Source organism: Gossypium arboreum, chromosome 12 (genome assembly GCF_025698485.1).
Source record: "Gossypium arboreum isolate Shixiya-1 chromosome 12, ASM2569848v2, whole genome shotgun sequence".
In the NCBI taxonomy this organism is placed as follows: Eukaryota; Viridiplantae; Streptophyta; class Magnoliopsida; order Malvales; family Malvaceae; genus Gossypium; species Gossypium arboreum.
Genome location: NC_069081.1, coordinates 112,776,619 through 112,799,980, shown reverse-complemented (window position 1 = coordinate 112,799,980; position 23,362 = coordinate 112,776,619). Strand labels below are relative to the sequence as shown.

The 23,362-nt window shown below is 35.2% G+C and overlaps 1 protein-coding gene and 1 long non-coding RNA gene across 8 annotated transcripts; both read left to right on the top strand.

The window, feature by feature from the left end:
* The first annotated feature begins 2,301 nt into the window (after positions 1-2,301).
* On the top strand, positions 2,302-3,630 carry LOC108478203 (uncharacterized). Its single transcript, XR_008276101.1, has 4 exons — positions 2,302-2,487; positions 2,766-2,935; positions 3,053-3,115; positions 3,198-3,630. It is a non-coding gene; the product is annotated as an uncharacterized LOC108478203 (long non-coding RNA).
* A 14,083-nt stretch (positions 3,631-17,713) lies between these two features.
* LOC108478201 (protein BREVIS RADIX-like) lies at positions 17,714-23,100 on the top strand. 7 transcript variants are annotated; one of them, XM_053023390.1, is made up of 8 exons: positions 17,714-17,919; positions 18,057-18,124; positions 18,237-18,464; positions 19,453-19,635; positions 21,411-21,805; positions 21,931-22,060; positions 22,168-22,475; positions 22,576-23,100. In XM_053023390.1, exons 4-8 carry the CDS (start codon positions 19,519-19,521, stop codon positions 22,652-22,654), a joined length of 1,029 nt encoding a protein of 342 aa, XP_052879350.1. In that variant the 5' UTR covers positions 17,714-17,919; positions 18,057-18,124; positions 18,237-18,464; positions 19,453-19,518; the 3' UTR covers positions 22,655-23,100. The 7 variants fall into 7 exon arrangements, with proteins under 7 accessions (XP_052879350.1, XP_017636124.1, XP_052879349.1 ...); XM_017780635.2 differs by lacking the exon at positions 18,237-18,464; XM_053023389.1 differs by lacking the exons at positions 17,714-17,919; positions 18,237-18,464 and having other exon boundaries at positions 17,926-18,124.
* The last annotated feature ends 262 nt before the right edge of the window (positions 23,101-23,362 follow it).

Genomic DNA, 23,362 nt, shown 5'->3' with positions numbered 1-23,362 from the left:
TACTGAAAAAACTTGTAAAAACTTTGAAAACTTTAAAAATAATATTTTTACAACATTTATTTTTAGAATTTTTTCTTTTATTTTAAAGTATGTTATATAAGATTTGATATCTTATTTAACAGGTAAATTAATAATTTTAATAAAAGACCCTTTTATACAACTTCAATAATTAAAAACTGTAATTAAAAAGTTTAAAGATGAATTTAAAATGAATGTTGTAGGTGTAATTAACTCTTCTTTTAACCAAGATTGATCCTTACACTTCCTTATTTTAGTTTATTTAATATTTCTGCTTATTAGTTGGTTTGTTGTATATTGTAGTTTAATTTTTTTAACTTATCTAAATTTCAAATTTTAAAATTTCGTTTGGTTAAACCGTTAATTAATTATGTTATTTCTAAAATCTTATGTAGCTAATATATTACAAGTTACAATATATATAATACCATGTCATTTATTATTTTCATTTAATATTTATATAAAAAAATTAACCAATGTCAATGGGTAAGATACATGTTTTCATACTCCCTATTAACGGGACATGGATTCAAGATGCATACACGAATCATCTAACTATCACACCAATATATCTAGCACTTAGTGTGTCATCGGTACATTTGAAGTATCATATGTACTTCGCGTCTCATCAGTTTAAATCAAAGTATATAAATGTGCCTAGCACATTATCGGAATGTTCAAAGTATAATATGCGTTCCGCATCTCATTGGTATAAACCAAAGTATAATCTCGTATACTAATCCTATTGCATGTCAATTATACTCGACTTTGTCTGAAACAGTTAATAGGGTAACTAATGTTTCAAACATATATTCCTAATCCACATTTCACAGTTTTGTAACTAGTTAATTTACATCATGTTCAAATCAATTCAATTCATACCATTTCATATCATCATGTGCATATTATCACAATTTCACAAGTTACCAACTAATTTATACTTATCTATTCATAAGACAATTAAGTTCATTACCTTAAACATAGCTAATTGCAAAAATCCATACATGTAATTTGAATTTAAATCATGAAAGTACAAATTGGAATAGCTACTCGTCTACGACCCTCATCTTTTCTTTATCTCGAGATGACTCAACATTATCTTTAGCTACTTATAATAATTCAATTATAGAAATGATATTAGTTTTCACCAAATCACATAAAAAACATAAATTAAACACAATCCGCATTTTAGTCTCTATATCCGAAATGCTCATACTTTTCGATATTTAACATCGAATCAAAAATCAAATTTCATATTCTCTCATTAAGTACATTGTACTTTTAATCTATATTATAATTTCTCATCAGTTTTCAATTTATTCAATTTAGTCCTTAATAACATAAATCAACTATATAATTTAGTTCAATTTCAAATTAAATCCACCATTTCCTACTAATTAACTAACAACACCATGCATGAACTTGAGCATTTAACAACTAATTTTTCTAAGCTTCTCAACCATGAAAATTTAATCAAAACATCGATAATTCATTAATCTAATATTGGGTTAGTTAAATCCAACTTATTTAAGCTTAAATCTATAAGAAATTATCAAAATAAGTTAGTTAATTTTGTTGGACGGCAAACAAGAATCAAAGAGGGAAATTTTCTTTTTCTTTTTCTTTTTCTTTCTAATGGTTTCGGCGAGGAGAGAAGAAGGTTTGAAGGTTTTTTCATTCATTAATATGTTTTATATAATTTAAGTTTTTAATTAACATATTTATTTTAATATTTAAAGGTTAAAAATTAAGTTAAAGGTTCTTAGTATTATTAATAGGTGATAATAATCATGTTTCAACACTAACAAATTTTCTTTAATGTTTATTTACTCTAATGTCCTTGGCATAATATCCAATAAGGTCCCTTGACCCTCCCTATTTTTCAAGTAAAAATTTATTAATGATTACACCTTTACAATTTAATCTCTACACTACAATTAATAATTATCTTGATTTAATTACTTAACCCTTTACTAATATATTTTCATGTTAAATTTGAAAATCATTCTATATATAATTTCATTGACTTGATTTATAGAATTGAGTTCTGAATCGAGTTGTTATTTTTTTTGTTGAAGAAATTGACTAAATATTATAAAAGAAAATGTATCCAAACAACAAAAGAACCACAAATTTAGCTTAAGACCCAATAAAGTAGACCTGAAAAACTGAAAAGGAACCGGGCCACACACAGACTGGCCCAAAGCCTAAAATAGAAACAAATCGACAAAAAGAGAACCTAATCAAATAACAAGAAAGAAAACCTATTCAAAATTCAGTCGATAGACAACTGGCCTCCATTAAGTCATTTCATTTCCCATCACCGACACAGCCTTAATGGTAGCAGATCTCCTCATATCTTTTAGTCTTCTGCTACATTTTCAAACCACTCATTCTCTTTCAGTCTAGATGCCTCGGACGCTTCCTCTCCATAGCACAACGGACGGATCTGGGAATATCTCCGACCAGGTAATGACCTTCCCCCTTCTTTAATGCCTCTACTACAACAAAATAAGCAAATATGTTTTCTGATCTAGGAACAAAATGAAATCTAAGGTTTTGAAAGTGGCTTTTTGTATTCTGAATGTCTCGAGTAATAGCTCCAATCACCGATCTGTCATGTTCTGAACTTTTGCACTTTGAAATAAACGTTCTTGAATCTCCTATTACTTGCAAAACATTAAACCCCATAGATATTCCTAATAATGAAGCTTATAACCCTGCATGTGCTTCGGCCGCAAATGAAGTTGCAATATTGGAATGTATGACTGACTTGGAGGCCAATATTTTCCCCTCCTCATTTCGAACAACTAGCCCCAAAACAGATCTTAAGAGTTGTTGATCAAAAGCCGCATCAAAGTAAATCGTCACAGTCGGTCTTCTTTTGTCAGACTTAGGAACCATGCTAGTGTCTATGGTAAGTTTTTTCTCCTCAACTCCTTTTAGTTCTAACACATAATTTAGAATTTATGATGAAATGCTCCTGCTTGTTGAGTGTTTGTTTTCGTATATTAACTTATTTCTACTTGCCCAGATTATCCAAAGCCCACAACAAAAAAGGCGACTCTGTTCTTCTGTCCCTTAACTGAATACCCAGGTTAACCAGCTCCATACATTTTCTATGTTATTTTGTAATATCCAAGAAAGCTTTAAAAATCTCCAAACTTCAATCGTTGTAGGGCAGCTACGGAAGACATGGTAGTAGTCCTCCTCCTCCTGTTGACACAGGGAACAACGAGCATCAGAAACAACTCGTCTTTGCTTCAGATTAGCAAAAGTTGGGATGTAATTCCAAGATATCCTTCAGATGGTAACTTTAACTTTCGAGGGCATCTGTAAACTCCATAGCTTCTTGAAAAAGCTTTTAGTTTCAGTCTGTATAATAATAGGATTTAGAGTAGCCTCCTGTAATAGTTTGTAGGCGGTACGGACAGAAAAATTACCCGAAGGCTCTCTTTTTCAGACTTGAAAGTCTTCATGTGCTACACTTGCCAAAGGAATCTACTTGATCTTTCTAGCTAAATCCGCTCTGAAGGTATTGTCAATTAAGTCTACTTTCCATGTTCTATTAACTTCATCGATCAGATCCGATACTAATACGAAATTATCATTTCTGTGTTGGTGCTACAATCTATCTTCTTCATTGCCCGAAATCCAAAGATCCGTCCAGACAGAAATTTGATCCCCCTTGCCTACCCTCCAACATAACCCTCCTTCTAGCACTCATTTTGCCGACCAGATACTCCTCCAGATAAGTGAAGGTGAGTTACCTAATAGGGCAGTTAAAAAATACGCATTTGGATAATATTTAGCTCTCAAAACACAGGCTAGCAAAGAATTCGGATAATTAATAAGACGCCAACCCTGTTTAGCTAATAATGCTATATTAAATTTATCGAGTTTTCGAAAACCAAGTCCACCTACCTCTGTTGCTACACAAATATCTTTCCAAGCACTCCAATGGATTCCTTTTTTCCCCCGATTTTTTTGCCACAAAAATTTAGCTATTATACCCTCCAACTCTTGGCATAAAGACTTAGGAAACAAAAAACAAGCCATAGACTAGGTTGGAATGGATTGTAAAACGGCTTTGATAAAGACCTCTTTACCTCATTGAGAAAGATACCTAATGCTCAAATTATCAATTCTTTGCTTTAATCTATCCTTCAAATTCTGAAAAGCTATTTTCTTCCCTCTACCCACCAAATTTGGTAACCCTAAATATCTTTCTAAATCATTAGAGCTGCGAACTCCAAGCACCCTGGTTATTACCATTTTCTCCTCTTCCTGCATATTGGAACTGAAAAAAAATGTAGATTTCGTGTAATTAACACATTGATCAGAACCGAGTTCATATTCATGTAATATCCTCTTTAATAAATTTGCTCCTCTCTCAGTGGCTTCCCCAAACAAAATACAATCATTTGCAAAAAGTAAATGTGAGATCTGTGGCTCGCTTCTACTAGCCTTAACTCCTCGAAGTAAATTCCCTTCTGTGGCTAACCTCATAAGACTAGATAACCCTTCTCCACAGAATAGGAATAAGAACGGGCTCAAAGGGCCGCCTTGTCTAAAATCTCTAGAAGGGATAAAATTTTCTCCAATAACACTATTAAAAACCACTGAATATGACACTGTGGTTACACATTTCATTAACACATCAACCCATTTTGCATCAAAACCCAGTTTCTTCATAATTTGTTCAACAAAACTCCATTCTACCTTGTCATACGCTTTACTCATATCTAATTTCACCGCCATACACCCTTTCTTCCCTACTCTTTTATTCTTAAAAGTATGAAGAATTTCATATGCCAATAGAACATCATCACAAATAAGTCTCCCCGATACAAAGGCACTTTGTGTTAGATCAATACATTTATTCATCACATGACGAAGACGATTTGCAATAACTTTAGCCAACAGTTTATAAAGCACATTACATAAACTGATTGGCCTAAAGTGGTTAATATTCAAAGGATTGGGGATTTTTGGAATTAACACAATATTTGTTTTGTTTATTGAGCTAATTACCTCTATTCAGTTGAGCAAGACAAAATGAGGTAACTTCCTCCCCAATAATTAGCCAATATTTTAGATAAAACAACGCCGGGAATCCATCCTCACCTGGAGCTTTTGTTGGACCTAACTCTGCTCGTGCTTCGTGAATCTCCTTTGCTGTATACCGTGCTTTCAACCTTAAGTTGTCCTCATCCAAGATGCAACGTTTAATTCCTGCCAAAATATGATCAAAATCACCCCTCCTCCCAGCAGAAAACAACTGTTGAAAATACAATCTGGCTATTCCCTCCATTTCCATAATATCTTCTGTGTCTCTGCCATCATCAAATTGCATTCTACTAATAAAATTCCTCTGTCTTTTCTGAGTAGCTTGTTTGTGAAAAAAGGCAGTATTCTTATCTCCATTCTTCAGCCAGTTAACTCGTGCCCTCTGTTCCCAATAGTGTAGCAGCCAATTTTGGCCCAGATCAACAAACCAAAAATAAAAACCCAAAATACAATGAATAAAATAAAAGTCCAATAGTCCATTTACAATGTTAAACAGCCCAAAACTTAAAGCCCCCATCAGCCCATTATCTTAAACATTTTAGCAAACAAAAAAACCCTACCGATAGCGGAAGTCTGTAGCCAATTCAAGATCAAACATCATAATTCATCACCATATCGCCCAAAGATGAATGGTGCAGTGGAAGCAACCAATAAGAACATCAAGAAGATTGTAGGAAAAATGACTGAGACTTATAAGGATTGGCACGAGAAATTACCATTTGCCCTTTATGCCTACCGGACGTCAGTCAAAACTTCTACCGGGGCAACACCTTTTTCTTTAGTTTATGGAATAGAGGAGGTTCTGGCTATTGAAGTCGAGATTCCCTCTCTACGCGTGCTGTCAGAAATAAAATTAGATGAAGTAGAATGGATCCAGTCTCGATACGACCAGTTGAACTTAATTGAAGAAAATAGACTAAAGGCTATCCGTCATGGTCAAATGTATCAAAAGAGAATGATATGGACTTATAATAAGAAGGTTCGCCCTAGAGAATTCCATAAAAGAGACCTCGTATTGAAAAAGATCCTCCCCATACAAAAGGACTTCAGAGGGAAATGAATGCCAAATTGAGAGGGACCTTATGTGGTAAAGAAGGCTTTCTCTGGAGGAGCTCTGATTTTGACCGAGATGGATGGTAAAAGCCTGCCTAATCCCATGAAGTCGGATTAGGTCAAGAGGTACTTTACCTAAAAAAAAGGAAAAAATGAGAGGCCAAGGCGAAAACCCGTAAAAAGGCGCTTTGAGACCAAAGGGGTTTTGAATTGAAAACCCAAGAATGGACAATTCAAATTGAAGTGGGGCATCTAGTTGTATTGTCTTCTCTGAATTAACAAGAAGGAGGGATGCTACATATTGGGGCATCAACAAAGTATTATTGGTCGTCCAAACACATACCAAGTTTCAAAAGGTCTTCTAAAGAATTTGTGCAACAAAGCTCATACTGCGATATCTAGGGCACTTATTCTTATCTCATTCATTTTGTATTCTTTGGCAAAATATGCTATCTTGATTAATTTATTAGTTCTCATTTTGTATCTTAGCAAATTTGCTATCTCAATTACCCTATTCATTTCGAGCTTTGCTCTCAATAAAATTCCATTTTGTCTAAAGGGATAATCTTTTTTAAGCATTTTTCGTTGAAATGATGATTAATGGACTAATAATATTCATAAAAGAGTTTTACATAGTACTCTGAAATGCTTCGAAACAATACAAGGACCTCAAACGGGACTAATTAGTTTGAATTACCCAAATTCAAGGGTTGGAAGCGTTGGGGAAATAATAGCCCAAATTGTGATTATTCTTTGGGTTTCCTGTCAAAGATACCAGTCGAAGAAAAGGCAGAGTAATACGTCATTGATAAAATCTCGGTGAACAATGAGTAATATCAAATCAAGTATTAAAAAATGATGACATTTTGCATTCATGCAAACATCATTCATGCACATCTAGCTAGGAGCATTTGATTCATTTTGATCATGACATCCTAATCATTTGGCATAAATAGGTCCATGAAATAGATTCAACAGGTCATGTTCTCTAAAGAATAATGTAACAGAACAAAGAAATCAAATCCTACACCCCTGAAGATGCAATGGGACGGATTGAAATCACCATGGCGAATCTTGTCTCCCTGAAGTTGCAGCGGAGCAGATTAAAATCGCAAATCTCATCTTCTTGAAGTCACAGAGGAATAGATTGAAGTTGCAGATCTTATCTCCCTGAAGTTGCAGTGGAACAGATCGAAGAATAGCGAACCTTATCCCCCTGAAGTTACAGTGGGGCAGGTTAAAGTTACAAGTCTTATCTCACTGAAATTGCAGTGGGACAGACTGAAGATAGAAAATCTTATTCCCCGAAAATTGCAGTGGAACAGGTTAAAGCTACGAGTTATAAGTCCTATACCTTTGAAGTCGCAGTGGGTCGGATCAAATCTACCATGGCAAATCTTATCTCTCTGAAGTTGCAGTAGAGCAGATTAAAGCCATTAATCTTATCACCCTGAAGATGCAGTGGAGCACTTTGAAATTACCAAGTCTTATCTCCCTGAAGTTGCAGTGGAATAGACTGAAGATAGCAAATCTTATCACTCTGAAGATGCAGTAGAGTAGATTAAGGCTATGAATCCTATACCTCTGAAGTTGCAGTAGGTCAGATCAAGTTACCATGGCGAATCTTATCTCCCTGAAGTTATAGTGGAGCAGACTGAAGCCACAAACCACATCTCCCTGAAGATGCAGTGGAGCAGGTTGAAATTATCAAGTCTTATCCCTTTAAAATTCCAACGGAGTAGATCGAAGCTACAAGTCTCTTCTCCCTGAAATTACATTGGAGCAAATCATAGCACCAGTCTCTATACCCCTGAAGATGCAGTGGGATGGAACGAGGCTTTTAGAAGAAAAGAAATACCAATAAGCCAAAATTCAGTGAGACTAGGCAAAATTGGCTCCTTTAAGGTCTTTACTCCATTCTCGTTACACGACAATGAGCAAAGAGGGGCAGCTGTAGCAACAAATTTTGGCCCAGATCAACATACCAAAAATAAAAACCCAAAATACAATGAATAAAATAAAAGTCCAATAGTTCATTTACAATGTTAAACATCCCAAAACTTAAAACCCCCATCAGCCCATTATCTTAAACATTTTAGCAAACAAAAAAACCCTAGCCCCAAGGTGCAGCCGTCGTCCCTTCAGCCACTAGCCTCTGCCATTGACCAGCGTCGTACGTCACCGGCCTTCCACACCTCTGTCATAGCCATTTCACACTCATCTGATGTCTCTCTGACACCACCTGCAATACGCAAAAGAAGAGGACAACGAAGAAGAAAACAAAATAGCAGCAGAGAACAAAATGAAAACAAACAAAGACGGATCTTAACATTGGCTATAAAAGCCAAGACGAATCCTTTGTACTTTTTTTTACAGAGATTATTAATCAAAAAGAGAACAAAAAAGGTTGTTTTCATATTTTCTTTTCTTGTTTTTTTCTTTCTTTAGATTTCTTTTTATATTTTCTGTATCAAATCTATTTAAAAATAAAAATAAAAAACGAAAGAGGGGCTAAAACTTACCTATTCTTCGCGCCCCGCCACCATCGGAGATCCCCCGATTCAAATGAGCCACGAAACCCCTCAGGTTTCTCGTTTAAGCCATGGAAAAAGGGGGGGATGAGTATTCGAAGGGCGAAATAGGGGCTTTCTCTCTTGAACTTGGTGTGAGGGAGGTTTGTTTCAGAGAAATGAAAATGAAAAGGGGGAAAGAAAGAGTTTTTTGGTTTTTTTCTCTTGAAAAAAAAATGGAACCAGCAGAAAGGAAAAGAAGGAAACCTTTTTTTGTTTTAAATCATTTGCAACGGTGTCGTGAGTGTAGTGGGGGGTTGTGAATTCTCCCTAAAAGGGATATTTATGCGATTAGTCCTTTTCATTCGCAACTCCATTCAATCGGGCCTCATTTCCTGTTTTCTTTTGTATTTTTTTAATTCTAACCCTCAGATTTCGTTTGGTTTTTGATTAGGTCCCTAATTAACTTTCCAGTATTTATAATTTTGTACCCCAAATTTTAACTTGTTTTCAACCATGTCCTAAATCTATTTAATCCATTTATTAACTTTTTTAAAAAAAACATTTCATCTATATGTTATTTCAAATATTTTATATATTATTTACTTTATATCTATTCCAACTTATTTTAATGTATTGTTTGTTTAAATTCTTATTATTTATTTTAACTTGCTTTATGCATATATTTTATCTTGTTCTATTTTATATGTATTATTTATTTTATATTCCTTACCTATTATATATATGTATACATATAGTTTACTCTAAGCCTTTTATATATTTATAATTCTTTTAAAAATCGTTTTGTTATATATTTATTTTAAATTATTTTATATTGTTTATTTTAAGTTATTGTACATTATATATTTCAAACAACCTTTTTAATACCTTCAAACCGCTATTATCATAAAATATATTTATATTGTCTCTTTTTAATTCTTTTACATATTTTTTTAAACTTGTTATATATCATTTTAAATTAACTTATATATTCTTATTTTAAAATTATTTTATATACCTTATTTTAAACCCATTTTACTTATTTCAAATGATTTTATTATTATTTATTTTAGGTTTTTTTACATATTATTTTACCCTTTTATATATACATATTATCTATTTTAAAATTATTCATTTTTAAAAAATTCTAATTTGTGTGGTTATGGATTTTAAAATACTTTTTTTACATTACTTATTTTAAATTCATTTATTACCATTCTAAAATTTGGTCACACTTTATTTATTTAATTTGTTTTATACCTTTTATCATTTAATTCAATAGCCCTTATTTATCGATGTTATCATTTAAATGTTGTATGATTATTGCTATTGCATATACTATGATTCGTTATTTGTATTTTCATATTATCGTCATTCACTTGTATAATATTTTATTCATGTATTATTATTCCACGCACTATCATTTTATGCACATTACTATATTTTTTTCTCATGTCATCGTATCGTGTATTAAACTTCAATCTTTTATCCAATATGGATCGTTCCACTTTTACTCCAAACAACTAATACACGTCGTTTAAATATTGTATCCGCTACTATTTAAAAACGAAATTTTCTAAATAAGGCAATGTTTTGCATTTTGGAATATCGAGGACTTGTGCCCTAACTTACGGGGTTTCGATTTTCTCGTTGTTTCTAAATAGTCAAATATCCTTTTCAAGTTTTATAACACATGAAATTCTTATTTAAATTAAAAGACGACCTTGCGCTCGGGAATTCATGGTATTGTGTCCTAACTTACGGGATGTGATACTCCGATATCTCAGGATAAGGAAATCTTTAAGCAATCATTTTAAGCTAATTCAAGAATTTTAAAATCGATGTTAATAAAAAAGGATCGTATTTCAAATCCATTCCCGATTTTCAATTTTCTACATTAAGACACTAACTAATCAATTCGATACCAATTTTTGGGCGTGTCGAGGGTGCTAATCCTTCCTCACACGTAACCGACTCCCGAACTTGTTCTCTTGAATTTTGTGGACCAAAATGCCGTTTTAGTAAACTAAAATTGTTTTATTAAAACAAAAGTGATCCGATCACACCAAATAAATATCGGTGGCGACTCCTGTTTTGATTTTCGCCTTTAAACAAAGTCGATTCCTGTTTTTTAAAAAATGGTTTCGACAAATAGCACTCATCTTTTTCCATCTCAAAATTAAGTTGGATTTTCGTATCTATGAGTTCTACCAAGGTTTCATCATTTCTTTCATTCTCAAACCATTCCAATTTTAAAATCAACGCCTCTTTCTTACATTTCCTGTTACGTTGGATCTCCTCAGCCTATTTCTTTAGACCTTTCTTAAGACTTTCAAGCTTGCACAATAGTTCTCCTGTAGTACTTTCCCAGATATTTCTAACCCTTGTAAAAAAGGTTTCCTCCAACACCCACCATGCTTCAAATTTAAAACTACTACTCATTCTCTCATATTCCTCTCGTTTTGTGTTAATAAACAAAGGGCAATGATCTGAAAAAGAATGAGATAAATGTCGAATGTGGAACTTCAGAAATAGAGATAACCAATCGTCAGTAGTAAATCCCCTATCCAGGTGTTCCTGAATATTTGTTTCTGGCAGATTTCCCCTTTCCCAAGTGAACCATCTTCTAGAAAAACCCATGTCTTTTAATTTACAAACCTCCATGGCCTTACAAAACGCTTCCATTCTGCCCTCATCACGAGGTAAACCTCCATTCTGTTCAAAACCATACAAAATTTCATTGAAATCACTACAAACCATCCAAGGAAGCTCCCCACCAGTACGTAATTGTTGCAATAGATTCTACGATTCTTCTTTATCATTTGAATAGGGGGACCCATAGAAGCCAGTAAACCTCCATTTATTACCTTCATCTGTATTCTCAATTTCCACATCAATATGGCTTTTTGAATAACTTTTAAGCCTGATGTTAATATCGCCACGCCAAGCCAAGCATAAACCACCACGAGATCCTATCGCATCAACATCAATGCCATTTAAAAAACCACATCATCTTCAAACTTCTTCCATCCTCTTCCTGTTAAGTTTTGTCTCCATAAAGAAGACCAAATGGAGATTGTATAACCTCAGCCAATGCCGAAGCCTAAGAACAGCCCGTGGGTTCCCCAAACCACGGACGTTCCAACTTAATATTTTCATTGCGATTGGTCGGCTTGCCTCCTAACAGCCACCGATAATAAATGATTAGCTTCCACTACTCGTCTATTTCTTATCACCAAAGCGCTAATCTCTTCCTTGGCTAATCCATCTTCAATATCTCCCCTAGTTTTTTTTCCCTCCTCTCCAATTAGCACCCTATCCTCCGAGTCATGATCCATTGAGGTGTGCGATAGACTTATAGTTGAATTCTCACCCCCATTAAAGGCTTTTGATTTCCCTTCCAGATTAAACCCCAACATTGGATCTATATTATTCAATTGTCCCATACTTCCCCTTAAAACCCTGCCACTAGGGCCTAATGCTTGGGTTACCCCACGATTTCCCCTCCAATCTCTTCTTCTTCTCCACGTAACCAAACACTACTCATGGCTATAGCTCTTCTCATTGCGCTCGCAATGATAAATCTTAACCAATATTAGCAGCTTCCACCCCTAATTCCATCTTCGATTTACAAAAAGAGTCACTATGCCCCAACCGTCCACAGTAAAAACAAAAAAGGGATAATCGTTCATACTTAAATTTAACATATAAACAATTACCAAAAAACATAATCTGCTTCTTCCTTTTCAGAGGACGTCTTATATCAACTTGAACTCTTATTCTCATGAAATTTTGATTTTCTTTTCCCAACTCGAATCCATCATACTCCATAAAAGAACCTATGAAATTACCCAACTGTATTGCCAACCTTTCAAAGAAAAGACCGATAGGAATATCGTGAACCTATACCCAAAAAGGTGAAGAAATCAAAGGGACTAGTAAAGGGTCCTCCCCTAATTGTAACTTGAAAAGCAATAATAAATGGTTGTTGAAAGTCCACAGTGACCCCTTCAATACCCTCTCCATATCCATAACATGAAAAAATTGGAATAAGTACCTTTTCCCTCCTAAATCTCGATTTGTACCTCCCTAACGGGATGCCAGAGGTTTGCCATCGTACTTTTCATTGCTAGAAAATGAATAGTACTAGCAGTTAAGAAACATCCTACTAATTGAAAAACCCCACATCCTCTTCCTGTTTGTGGTTCAGGTTGGATCTATAAAACTTCTTCTTCCTCTTCATTAAGTGTTAACCCAGCAAAATCAGACTCCATACTGTAAGATTGACTATATCGTAAAGAACAACCAAATTACCAAAGAAAGATTGAAAATCTAATCGCCGACGCAAACAATGAACAAAACCCTAAATCTTGCCAAATAGAGCAGACAGAGACGTACCAGAGAAGGCAGACCTATACTTTTTGAATCGAGTTGTTACACTAATAGTAAAATTTAAAGTAATGAATTTAACCGTAATAGTTTTGTGTGAGGCTATAATTTCAAATTTTCAAAAAATATAAAGACATAAAATTATAATTTATGCATAATACAAATACGAAAAATATAGATTATAGTAGAGGCGAATATAAAAAACATAAGCCTAGGTAGTTTCTATTGGGCTTCATCTTATATTTTCTAGATTTGAACAGAAGAGCCCAATATTTGGAGTTTTTGAAATGGGCTTTGTCCAAGCCTGCAAAGTACAAACGTTAGTTAGACCGTATAAAGTTGTAATTAGGGATGAGTGTGTTGGGAAGACTCAAAAGATTGGCCTGTTTTTCCGGGATGCCTCTTGTACTTTCTCTTTTTCATTGTTGTTCTCAGATTTTGCCCACTCTAACAGTGAAGTAACTTTATTTCAAAGAGAAAAAAATAGAATGAATAAAGAATTTGGAATGTAGCTCTCTGGCTTTGGAATAGCGTCATAAAGTTGGAGTGACTGCTAAAAGGAATGCAGCAATGTTAATGTAGTACCATATATGCTTCCACTCACTGTTCTTTTTTGAGAATCATCCTAGGCCTGTCCCAAATCTCCGCAGCTAGATGATGTTATAATTGGGTTTGGCCTTGTTTCTTCTTTTCTCGATTTGTATTTCAATAATAATGATTGGAGTATTTGTTTCCTCGGACATCATTAGTAGAAGATTTCTCACAAGGGGTTTAAATTCAAATTTTAAATACTAGTGTTGTAACTTTGACTGCTGAACAATTCCTAATGCAAAAAGGAAGAAGAATGAGATTCTTCCCCATCAACCATGAAAAAAAGGGGACTTCTTTTAGTGAAGAGTGCAGTAATAGGGATGGTTTTGGGAACACATATATGTATCGATTTATTTTGAAATAAAGGAATATTTGGTGTAGTAGTAGTTAGTGTTAAAGAAATTAGCAAACCTTGCCTGCCTGCCTGCCTGCCTGCCTGCCTGCCTGCTTTTTTTCATGTATGAGATCAACTTTAATGGGCCATATATAGGTATGGGCTACAAATCAACACAGGCCGATATAATGATTGCAGGGGAGATCAGATCATCATAGATTCTGCTATTTTTTCTTTATTCTTTTTCTTCCTTCTAGATTCTGAAAGAGACTAGAAGATATTCATACATTTATGGAGATTGTGAATAACACGAGGAAGCAAGTTCTAATGTTTTAATATTTGCCATCCTAGTACCTATATAGCCCTATGATAAGGTGTACGGCATCTTCAAAGTTAAGCAAGCATATACTTAATATAATATTTGAAACAAGAAGAAAACAGTCGGTCTCTTCTTTTAAGCAAAAAATAAAAATGGGAAGTGAAGCCGGAAATCAAAAGAAACAAGTGTAATCAAAATTAAAGTAATCAAAACATTGGAAATGGGGAAAGAGTTGGGGATTGAGATTACATTAGATCTACTTTAGAATGGATCGCTGAATGGCTTTATAATCACTTTTCAAACTACATTCCTAACGTTAAAACCATACCCCAACCCCCTGGCCCTACCTTTCATTTTTCAAGTGCCATCAAACTGTCTCACTTGTGCCATGTTTTCATGTTGCTACTACTTCATTTTGTTAAAACCTCTCCATCTTAATGTTTAGGAATAGGATAGGGGTTTATTTATTTATTTATTTATTTCTGATATGCTGACTGGTACATGAAACATATATTAAATATGGTTGTTCCTTTTACATGCATTGAGAATAGATAAAGAGACGTGAAGAAAATCAGAAAGTTGGGTAATTAAAGTAGTAGATGGTATTTTTGAAATTGCTAAACCATGAACCAAATAAATAGGTAAGGGAATGAGTGGGATGGCTTTAAACCTTGACTATGCTTTTCTTGCTTAAGAAGAAGTTGTCTTTAACCAAAAGCTTAGCAGTGCCATGCCCTGCCATGTGGCCATCTCAACCCGGGGGGGGGGGGGAATGGATGTTGCATATGTATTAAAGAAGAATATTGATTCAGCTTAGCCTCAAAAGAAGACAGCGGTTGGCAGTGTAGTGAAGAAAGGTTAGGAGATGGCATTGAGTTGTTTTGTTGTCCCTCTATCCCAAGCATTCTTTGCTTAAAGACAGGTTAGCCCCAGGAATAAAGCCAAGGCCAAAAACAAAAACAATACCTACACTGTGTGGTTAAAGTTAAGAAATATAAAAAAAAAAAAAAAAAAAAAAGCACACACTTGCCCATGATAATTCCAAAAAAACACCAAATACAAATAGCAACCAATGCTGACAACCGACAATAGCCAGTTAACATCTCTCTGGGTTAAAAGTTCTGCGTCTGCCATCTGTGCCCGAAAAAACAGTAACAGTTCTCAAAAGGATTAGTGACCGGTCACCGGTCACAGCCGGTTTAGTTTAGTCAGTGACCAGATGTCTACTTGAAGTACAATAATCTCTGAAACATTAATGGAGACTTGGGATGGTTTCTTCAGTCCGTGGCCATTGCTCAGACAAATAAGAATCTACCATAACCGTAACCCCCCCAAACACCCTTTTCTTCTTAATAAAAAATTTTTAGTTTAAATTTGGTGTTTCTTATTAGAATCCATTTTTGCTATATATATATGTTGACAAGATAGGAGATCTTCCTATATTCCAATTTGGATTTGTAACAGTGTTGATTCTTTCACCAGCTGCGCATCCAAGTACCACACCTCCTTCAGTCTGATTGGACCATCCATCCATGCATGCACTCCAACCCGGCCCCCCTGTCTTCCCTATAAAAACTCCCTACTGTTTCATATATATATATATATTGATGAAATACCAAAATACTGTTTATTTTAATATATATATATATATATATGCAAAAAAGTTTAAGAAGGACGTGGATCAATTGGTACGTGAAGCTGTTCCTATATATAATATTTTGACTGAATGTACTTGACCTTTCCGCTACTGATGTCACCGTCTACAGCAACCTCATACATGCCAGCGTAACTATTATTACACTAATAGCAATATACTACACGTATAGTTCTTCTTAGTGGTTAGTAATTCCTTAATCCTTACACATTTAAGAACGATTCCACATTCATGATCGATGTATGCTTCAAAACTTGGCAACCTTGTTATTCCCTCTATTTCTTAATTCTTCATTTAATTACTTTAGTTTTTTTTCATTTTTCTCATGGAAGAAAGCGTGCATTAGGTTGCTTAATTACTTGGATTGCCAAGTGTTAAAAAAAGGTTTTGCATGTGCACAATTTAGCTACCCCTACCCCAAGCTATCTAATATAATATATATATGTGTGTATATAGACACCTAAGCTAACCCTAATCTAGCTAATATATAGTTATTCTAAAGCCAAAACTTAATATTAACCAATGATTCTATACTTGATGGGTAGTAAACTTTTGTCATCACTTTTTAAGAAAAGGTTTTCCTTGTCTCGAATGAATGAATGACCAATCCCTTCATACACTTAACCTAAAACCAAACGTACTATTAGAACGTAAGCACAAACACTAGTTAAAATATTGAAGGCAGTGTCCATGATTGGCAAACACGTCTTTCTTAAGTTGGAAATAATATTAGAATATCCAGTGGTTTTTAAAATTTGTTGTTTGCGTATATAAAAACAAAAAGGAAAGTATCTTAGAAAGAGATATCATGGAATTACTTGATGAATTCCAATCCATCTGATCATATCAAAATTTTAACTTAACTTCCCCATTACCTTTTCCTTTTCCTCTTTTTCTCTTTTTCTTCACCTTAAGGGGGAAGCCATTAGCCAAGCCACAATTTTGTTTACTTTCTTCCATGGATGCACTAACAAAAATAATCGATATAGATTTTGCATGGTCGTGATGCCAAATTTCAAAATATTTGAATCATAAAGCTAATTAAAACGGGTGATAAAGCCAACAATATCTCATCTTTTAAAATGAAGATTGATGACAGCTAAAGAAATTTATATCAACAAAAATATTCACATAAAAAAGTAGAAATGTAGTTGTTGTTGTCGTTTTGGAGAAAAAAAAAATTAAAATTGATAAAAGTCTCCTTTCAATAATATTCACTCTCTTTTTTTATGCAAATATTTTTTTCCCAGATAGTGGTGTAACAAGGACCCATCATCAGGGTGTCTTTAATTAATCAATGAGTTCAATTATTCATTTAATTTCAGGAACTGTGATTTTGAGGGATTTCTTTCGATATAAGATGAAAAAGGAAACTAGGTTTATATTAATATAAAAACAAAAATGAAATGGTGATGCGACGGTTCATCATAACTCGCAACTACTAATCAGCAGTCAAATTCTAATCACTAATCTCATAAGGAAATCCCAGCCATTGCTGTCGACGATTGAATCTAAACCAATACTGCTTCGCCACGTACCCTACTTACAATACACGTAAGAGATCCCAAAACTTTATTGCATCAGCAAAACACGTGGGGCCAACATGTCCTCCCGTCTCCCGATCAGTACCGATTTGTTGCCTCTAATAGCTAATAAGAACACATTTTTCCGTTTTTTAACGGCAGAATCCACTGATGCCGTCAACACCTCCTAACCCCGTCTCACAGTCTGAGTCAAGTAGTAGGGTGTCTATTACTATATAAATACCTGGCCCTCAATTTGTTTGCGTCTCCTTGTCTGTCTGTCCGAGTGTTTTTGTCTTAACATATATTTATTTTTAATTAGCTATTTTTGGCTTCATTTGCCGAAATCTAAATCCCCGGGCTTTCCATAAACAAAACATTCCGTTTTTGGGAAGGTCTGGGATTCTCGGCCGATATATCGCCTGCATTTTTGTCACCCAATCCGGATATATATTGTTGTACGTTTTCTGTTTAATCTGCTATCTTTTCCTTCTTCATTTATCAAGATTTTTTTTCAGCTGTAATTCATTGGATTTTCCATTCTTAAGTTTTAAAGCTTTCTTGTGTTCTTTTTTTTTTTTTTCTGGTTTCAAAGCTTCAAGCTTCAATCTTCAATCTCCAAGACATTCAAAGCTTTACTGGGTTATTAAAGTTGGCCAGTGGGTAAGTGGGTCTTAATTCTTTTTTCCCTATCTTTTATTTTTCTTTTAATTTTTTCTCAGCAACCAAACAAAGCATTACTTTTCCTTTATTCTTTGCATCATTGTTTACGTAGTGTAATTAAAGCTATGGCTTCTGAGTATGTGTTTGAATGAACGAGAAACCACCAGTTTTGATATTGTAGCTGTGGGAAAAAAAAACAGAGTAGAGCAGAGCAGAAAACAGAGAGCAGAGGAAATGAAATTAGAAAGAGAGAGAGAGAGAGAGAGAGAGAGAGAGTGAATTAGAGATATAAACAAAGACAGCTAAGAAAAAAAGAAGAGCAATTGAAGGATATTAAAGGGTAAGTCGTTTTCGAACAATAAATGATGCCAAGTAGTAGTAGTTTTCAGGCTTTCAACTGAAACAAATCTCAATGTCCAACAGTTGCTACTCAATATTCTCTCGTCACTTTGTCTATTTGTTTCTCGACACTTGAAATAGGCCCATCTTCTTCTTCTTCTTCGATAAATATACATTGGTCCATCCATCCACCTATCTCCCACCAAAAAAGAAAAAGAAAAACTACTGTGCTACTGCTCCAATGTTTCTCTATATTATTCTTGGGTTGCTTTTTTGCTTTTGGTTTTTTTAATTCAATTTCGTTCATTTAAATTAGTATGTCAGAAACATCGGCTTGCTTCAACAGATCATTGTTTTATTTTGAATCTTTGCTGGTTACGTTAAAGCAAAGCATAGATTCCAACCTTGGTCCTTGTTCAATTAGGTTACTTTCCAATTGCTTATGTCCCATTATGTTTCCTTTCCTTTTTTTTCTTTTAAAATTTTCCAATAATTGACTGCTTATTTTATTTGATTTTATTTATTTTTTAATATAGCAAGGAAACACTTTTTGGGAAGGTGTTGGGGGGCCTTACTTCTCTGATCCCAAGCTCTTTTTCTTTTTACTTCTCTTTTCCTTTCTGTCGTTGTCAAAAGAAAAAAAAAACTCGATTCAATAAGGTATGATGCTGATGCAACATTCACACTTGTTGGGGATTGTTTTCTTGTATGGTTTTGATTTTTTTTGGGGGGGTTTTCTTTGTTCCTTTTCCATCCATTTGTTTTGTTTTTCTCGGGTGCCAAACATGCTGGAATTAGATCCTTTGTTTTTATATGAATGGAGCAGTCTTTTATTTTTATTGTAACAATGTCTGCAAGTATGTCTCCCCATCTCTGAACCAACCAGTACTGCATGAAAGAATCTTCCATGCGTTTCAATTGACCATCATTACCCTCACCCCCCAAACGTGAAATAAATTAGTAATCTACAATTTGTTGCTTCTTTGCAGAGATAAGTAGACAGCAAAAACGAAAGGAGTAATCAAAAGCAAAGAGATTTTTTTTAAGAAAAAAAAATGTTTACGTGCATAGCCTGCACAAAGCAAATGGCGGATGGAGGTGAAGAAGTAGAAGGAGCGCGTGGAAGTGGCACTCCCAGCACCAAAGAAGCTGTCAAAAGCCTGACCACGCAGGTTCTACTTATATCATCTCTTCGCTATCTTTTTTTTACAATGCTTGTTGGCATGGTCTGGCCTTGAGCCTTCCTTCTTTGCTTCATTCATTGAATCAATGGTAGCTTAGGCTTTGCTTTAGTTCAGTTTCCTTTTTTTCTACTTTGGGCTTTGTTTGTGAGAAAGAACAAAATCATAATCCCAATTAGCCTTGGGGGGGGGACCACCTTTTTCTTCTTTGGACGCTTTTCTCTTGGCATCTTTCCTTTCACGTTTATTCATGTATCTACACTACTGTTTTAATTTAATCCTATTACTTAATTACTATACTGTAAAAGCTGTGCATCGAGTGGGGCCTTTTAACCATTTCTTTCCATGTAATTCTGCTGTATTCAAGATATCGGCTATACGCAGTGATCCTCAAAAAAATCAAAAGTATTGTTATAGGATGAGAGTAAATGGATGGATTTTGGGTTTGGCTTTACTCAAAACCAGCTTTAGGCTTTAGCCAGAGCATTAATTAAGAAAGAGAGGATTTTGGGCATGAAAACATGGGCAACATCCTTGGAAGGATCCGATGGGGAAACAGGGGTTTTAACAAAGTGGCTAAAAGTGGGAACCTTTGGAGTAAAACGGAGGGGTTCCAGTACAGTATGTATTTGAGTACAGTGCAGGGGCTATGGGTGATGGGATTTGAACCTAGGCCGCACTAGGGTGTTGGTATATGCTGGTAGATCTTTGCGTGACTTAGAGCAACAAGAATCCCGCCACAAGCAATCCCCATCCGCCGTTACCCTTGTACTAATTTATTAGTTTTTTCCTTCTGTTTCTTGTTTTAGACCTCTAGGAGTCTCAATATGTCTACTAATATGGGTGTTACTTATTCTCTGGGTTTTTAGTTTAGATTTCGATGGATAGAATCACTTCCATGATTCCTGGCCAAAGTTCTCCCTCCCTATGTTCCTTGTAGGATTCAAGAAAACAGATGTGCCTGACATGGACAGTTTCAAATTTTATTTTATGTACTTATTCAAGAAAAAGAAACAAATTTGTTGTTTTTACTACCCTTTTGACTGCTACCATTTCTCTTATTCCCTTGCAGCACTGGATTATTTTTGGGGGGTATGTTTAAATGGCTTTGAAAGTAAAGTCGAGCAAAATGCAATAAGGGGGATTAGGAAGTAAAGTAGGGATATGTTTAGTAAAGACAAAATGGTGTAAAAACGAAGAAAAGACTCCCAAGTGTCGTGGGCCTGACCCACCATTGAATTCTTGTCGATCCACTGTGTTTGAAAAGTAAGGGAGGGGGAGGATATGGGAAAAGAAAAGGGAAATTCTATGCGTGCTAATGGCTGAGCAAGTGAGTGATATCTCATAAATTGACAGCTAGAATAGAACAGCTCTCAGGTGGTAGCAGAGAAGTACATTTCTTTTATGATTTCAGACTGTTAGACCAACAGTGTTGACTGTAATAATATTCCCCATGATATTCACAGTTGACAATCTCCTTTTGGCGTGTGTATTCTATCCCTTTTTCTTTTTCGTAGATCTTCCTGTCGGCCTCTACTGTGCACACTAGCTTGGATTTGGACTTAAACACCAATCAAATAAACCACTTCAAATTTCTGCATAATTCTAGGCCTTATATTAACTTTGTAGTTTGAAATCAATAATTCGTAACAAGATAGTTAAGGTTTTGATTATGGTTGTTAGATTGAACACATCAATGCAGTTCCAGGAATGTGGAATTTTTGTTTTTGGCTTCTTATTTAACTTTAAGTTTTGATAATATGTAGATCAAGGATATGGCATTGAAATTTTCTGGAGCTTACAAGCAATGCAAGCCTTGCACAGGCTCCAGCAGCTACAAGAAAGGAAGTCGACCATATCCAGATTTTGATGCTGCTTCAGAAGGGGTTCCTTACCCCTACATGGGTGGAAGCTCTAGCTCAACGCCTGCATGGGACTTTACCAGTGCCAGTCATCATCCAGGAAGGTCAGATTCCAGATTTACAGGGGCATTCAGCGGTGACAGAACTCCTGGCTATAGGGAGTCTTTCTCGGTCCAGGACCTGGTGTTAGAAGATGAGGATGAGCCCAAAGAATGGATGGCACAAGTGGAGCCTGGGGTTCATATAACTTTTGTCTCTCTCCCTAATGGAGGAAATGATCTAAAACGGATTCGATTCAGGTATACATGCCATCAACTTATCCATACCAGCAATGGGACTGTACTTTTTGAGCTGTTGTTAGTGAAATTTAATGAGGCGTGTATATATACGGAAACTGACGTTGCTTAGGCTTTGAATATTGAAGCCGGGAGATGTTTAACAAGTGGCAAGCGCAGCGGTGGTGGGGTGAGAATTATGATAGAATCATGGAGCTCTACAATGTACAGAGATTTAATCGTCAAGCATTACATACTCCCCCAAGGTCTGAGGATGAGGTAAAACACATTCTGTTAGTTGCATATAAATCTGGTGAGAATTATCATGTAAAACATGCCCTTTTATTCCAAGATGAAATCAGTAACAGAAAAATTACACACTTTAGACGCAGAGGGATTCGACATACTCGAGGGTGGGATCGGCAATGGAAAGCCCCATGGCTCATTGGACGCCAAGAAACAACTATAAGCCTTACAGTGCAGGGCCTAGTGGGTTTTGTCCGGGTGGCACAAGAGGGGATGCATCATTTGATGCTTCACGGACGACCACCTCCTCTAGAGATGAGCCTTCTGTTTCGGTGAGCAATGCGAGTGAGATGGAGGCAGAATGGGTTGAACAGGATGAACCAGGGGTTTACATTACCATCAGACAGTTAGCTGATGGCACCAGGGAACTCCGGCGTGTCAGATTCAGGTAATCTATTTACATTTAGGCTTAACTTGAGATTATGATTTAGACACGTATACTAAGAACATGTCAAATTTTGATGTATTTGGGTTATCAAATTGGACAGCCGCGAAAGATTTGGAGAAGTAAATGCAAAGCAGTGGTGGGAAGAGAACAGAGAAAGGATACAAGCACAATACCTTTAAATTTATGATAGTATTGCACCAAAAAAAGAAATTTAAAATTACAAAAAGGAAGAGCAGCGGTGGATCCAAATGTGTTACCAGTTGGATGTTCCCTCTCAATTTTGGTTATGATAGCGGGTAAGAGTAAGACAGATTTTACAGGGCAATTGGGGGTTTTGTCACCTTTACTTTGTAACTGATCTAATAATATTATGTCCTTTCACTCGAAAACTAATCTCAGTCAATTTTTCATTCATGGTGACAACCCAACTGGGTTTTGTTTCCCAGCTGCTGCTGGCCAAATTTTTTTTTTTTTTTGTTGGTCTGCCAATTTTTAGGGGGCTTTTATACCACCACCTTAGAAGACCTTTTGGGTCGGGAACTACCTTCTCCGCGGTTGTTTTGTTTGTTATTTTGTAATACAGAACTTGATAGTTGAAGAAATGAAATTCACATTATTGTTGTTATGTTTGGATTCCATTGACATTGCTGTCTTTGTTTTCTTTTTCTTATGAATTAGAGAAATTACACGACACTTCGAAGGTAATAAAATTTTTGAAGGCGTAGCAGTTAAGCAACCATTCTCTCAACGTTGGAATTCAATAACGATATTATCTCTAGTATCTCATATATTAAACTGGTTTCAACATTCACACTCGTAAATACGTCCTTGACTAAGAAAAGCGAATTATAACTGCACTGAGATTCCGGAACTTTTGTTTTCTGAAA

What these genes read in the sequence shown, in the direction of transcription:
- LOC108478201 (XM_017780635.2), top strand. Translation starts at nt 19,519, where the DNA reads ATGTTTACGTGCATAGCCTGCACAAAGCAAATGGCGGATGGAGGTGAA. An exon ending in TCAAAAGCCTGACCACGCAG is followed by an intron (nt 19,636 to 21,410) that starts GTTCTACTTATA and finishes GATAATATGTAG; the next exon opens with ATCAAGGATATGGCATTGAA. An exon ending in CTAAAACGGATTCGATTCAG is followed by an intron (nt 21,806 to 21,930) that starts GTATACATGCCA and finishes TGAATATTGAAG; the next exon opens with CCGGGAGATGTTTAACAAGT.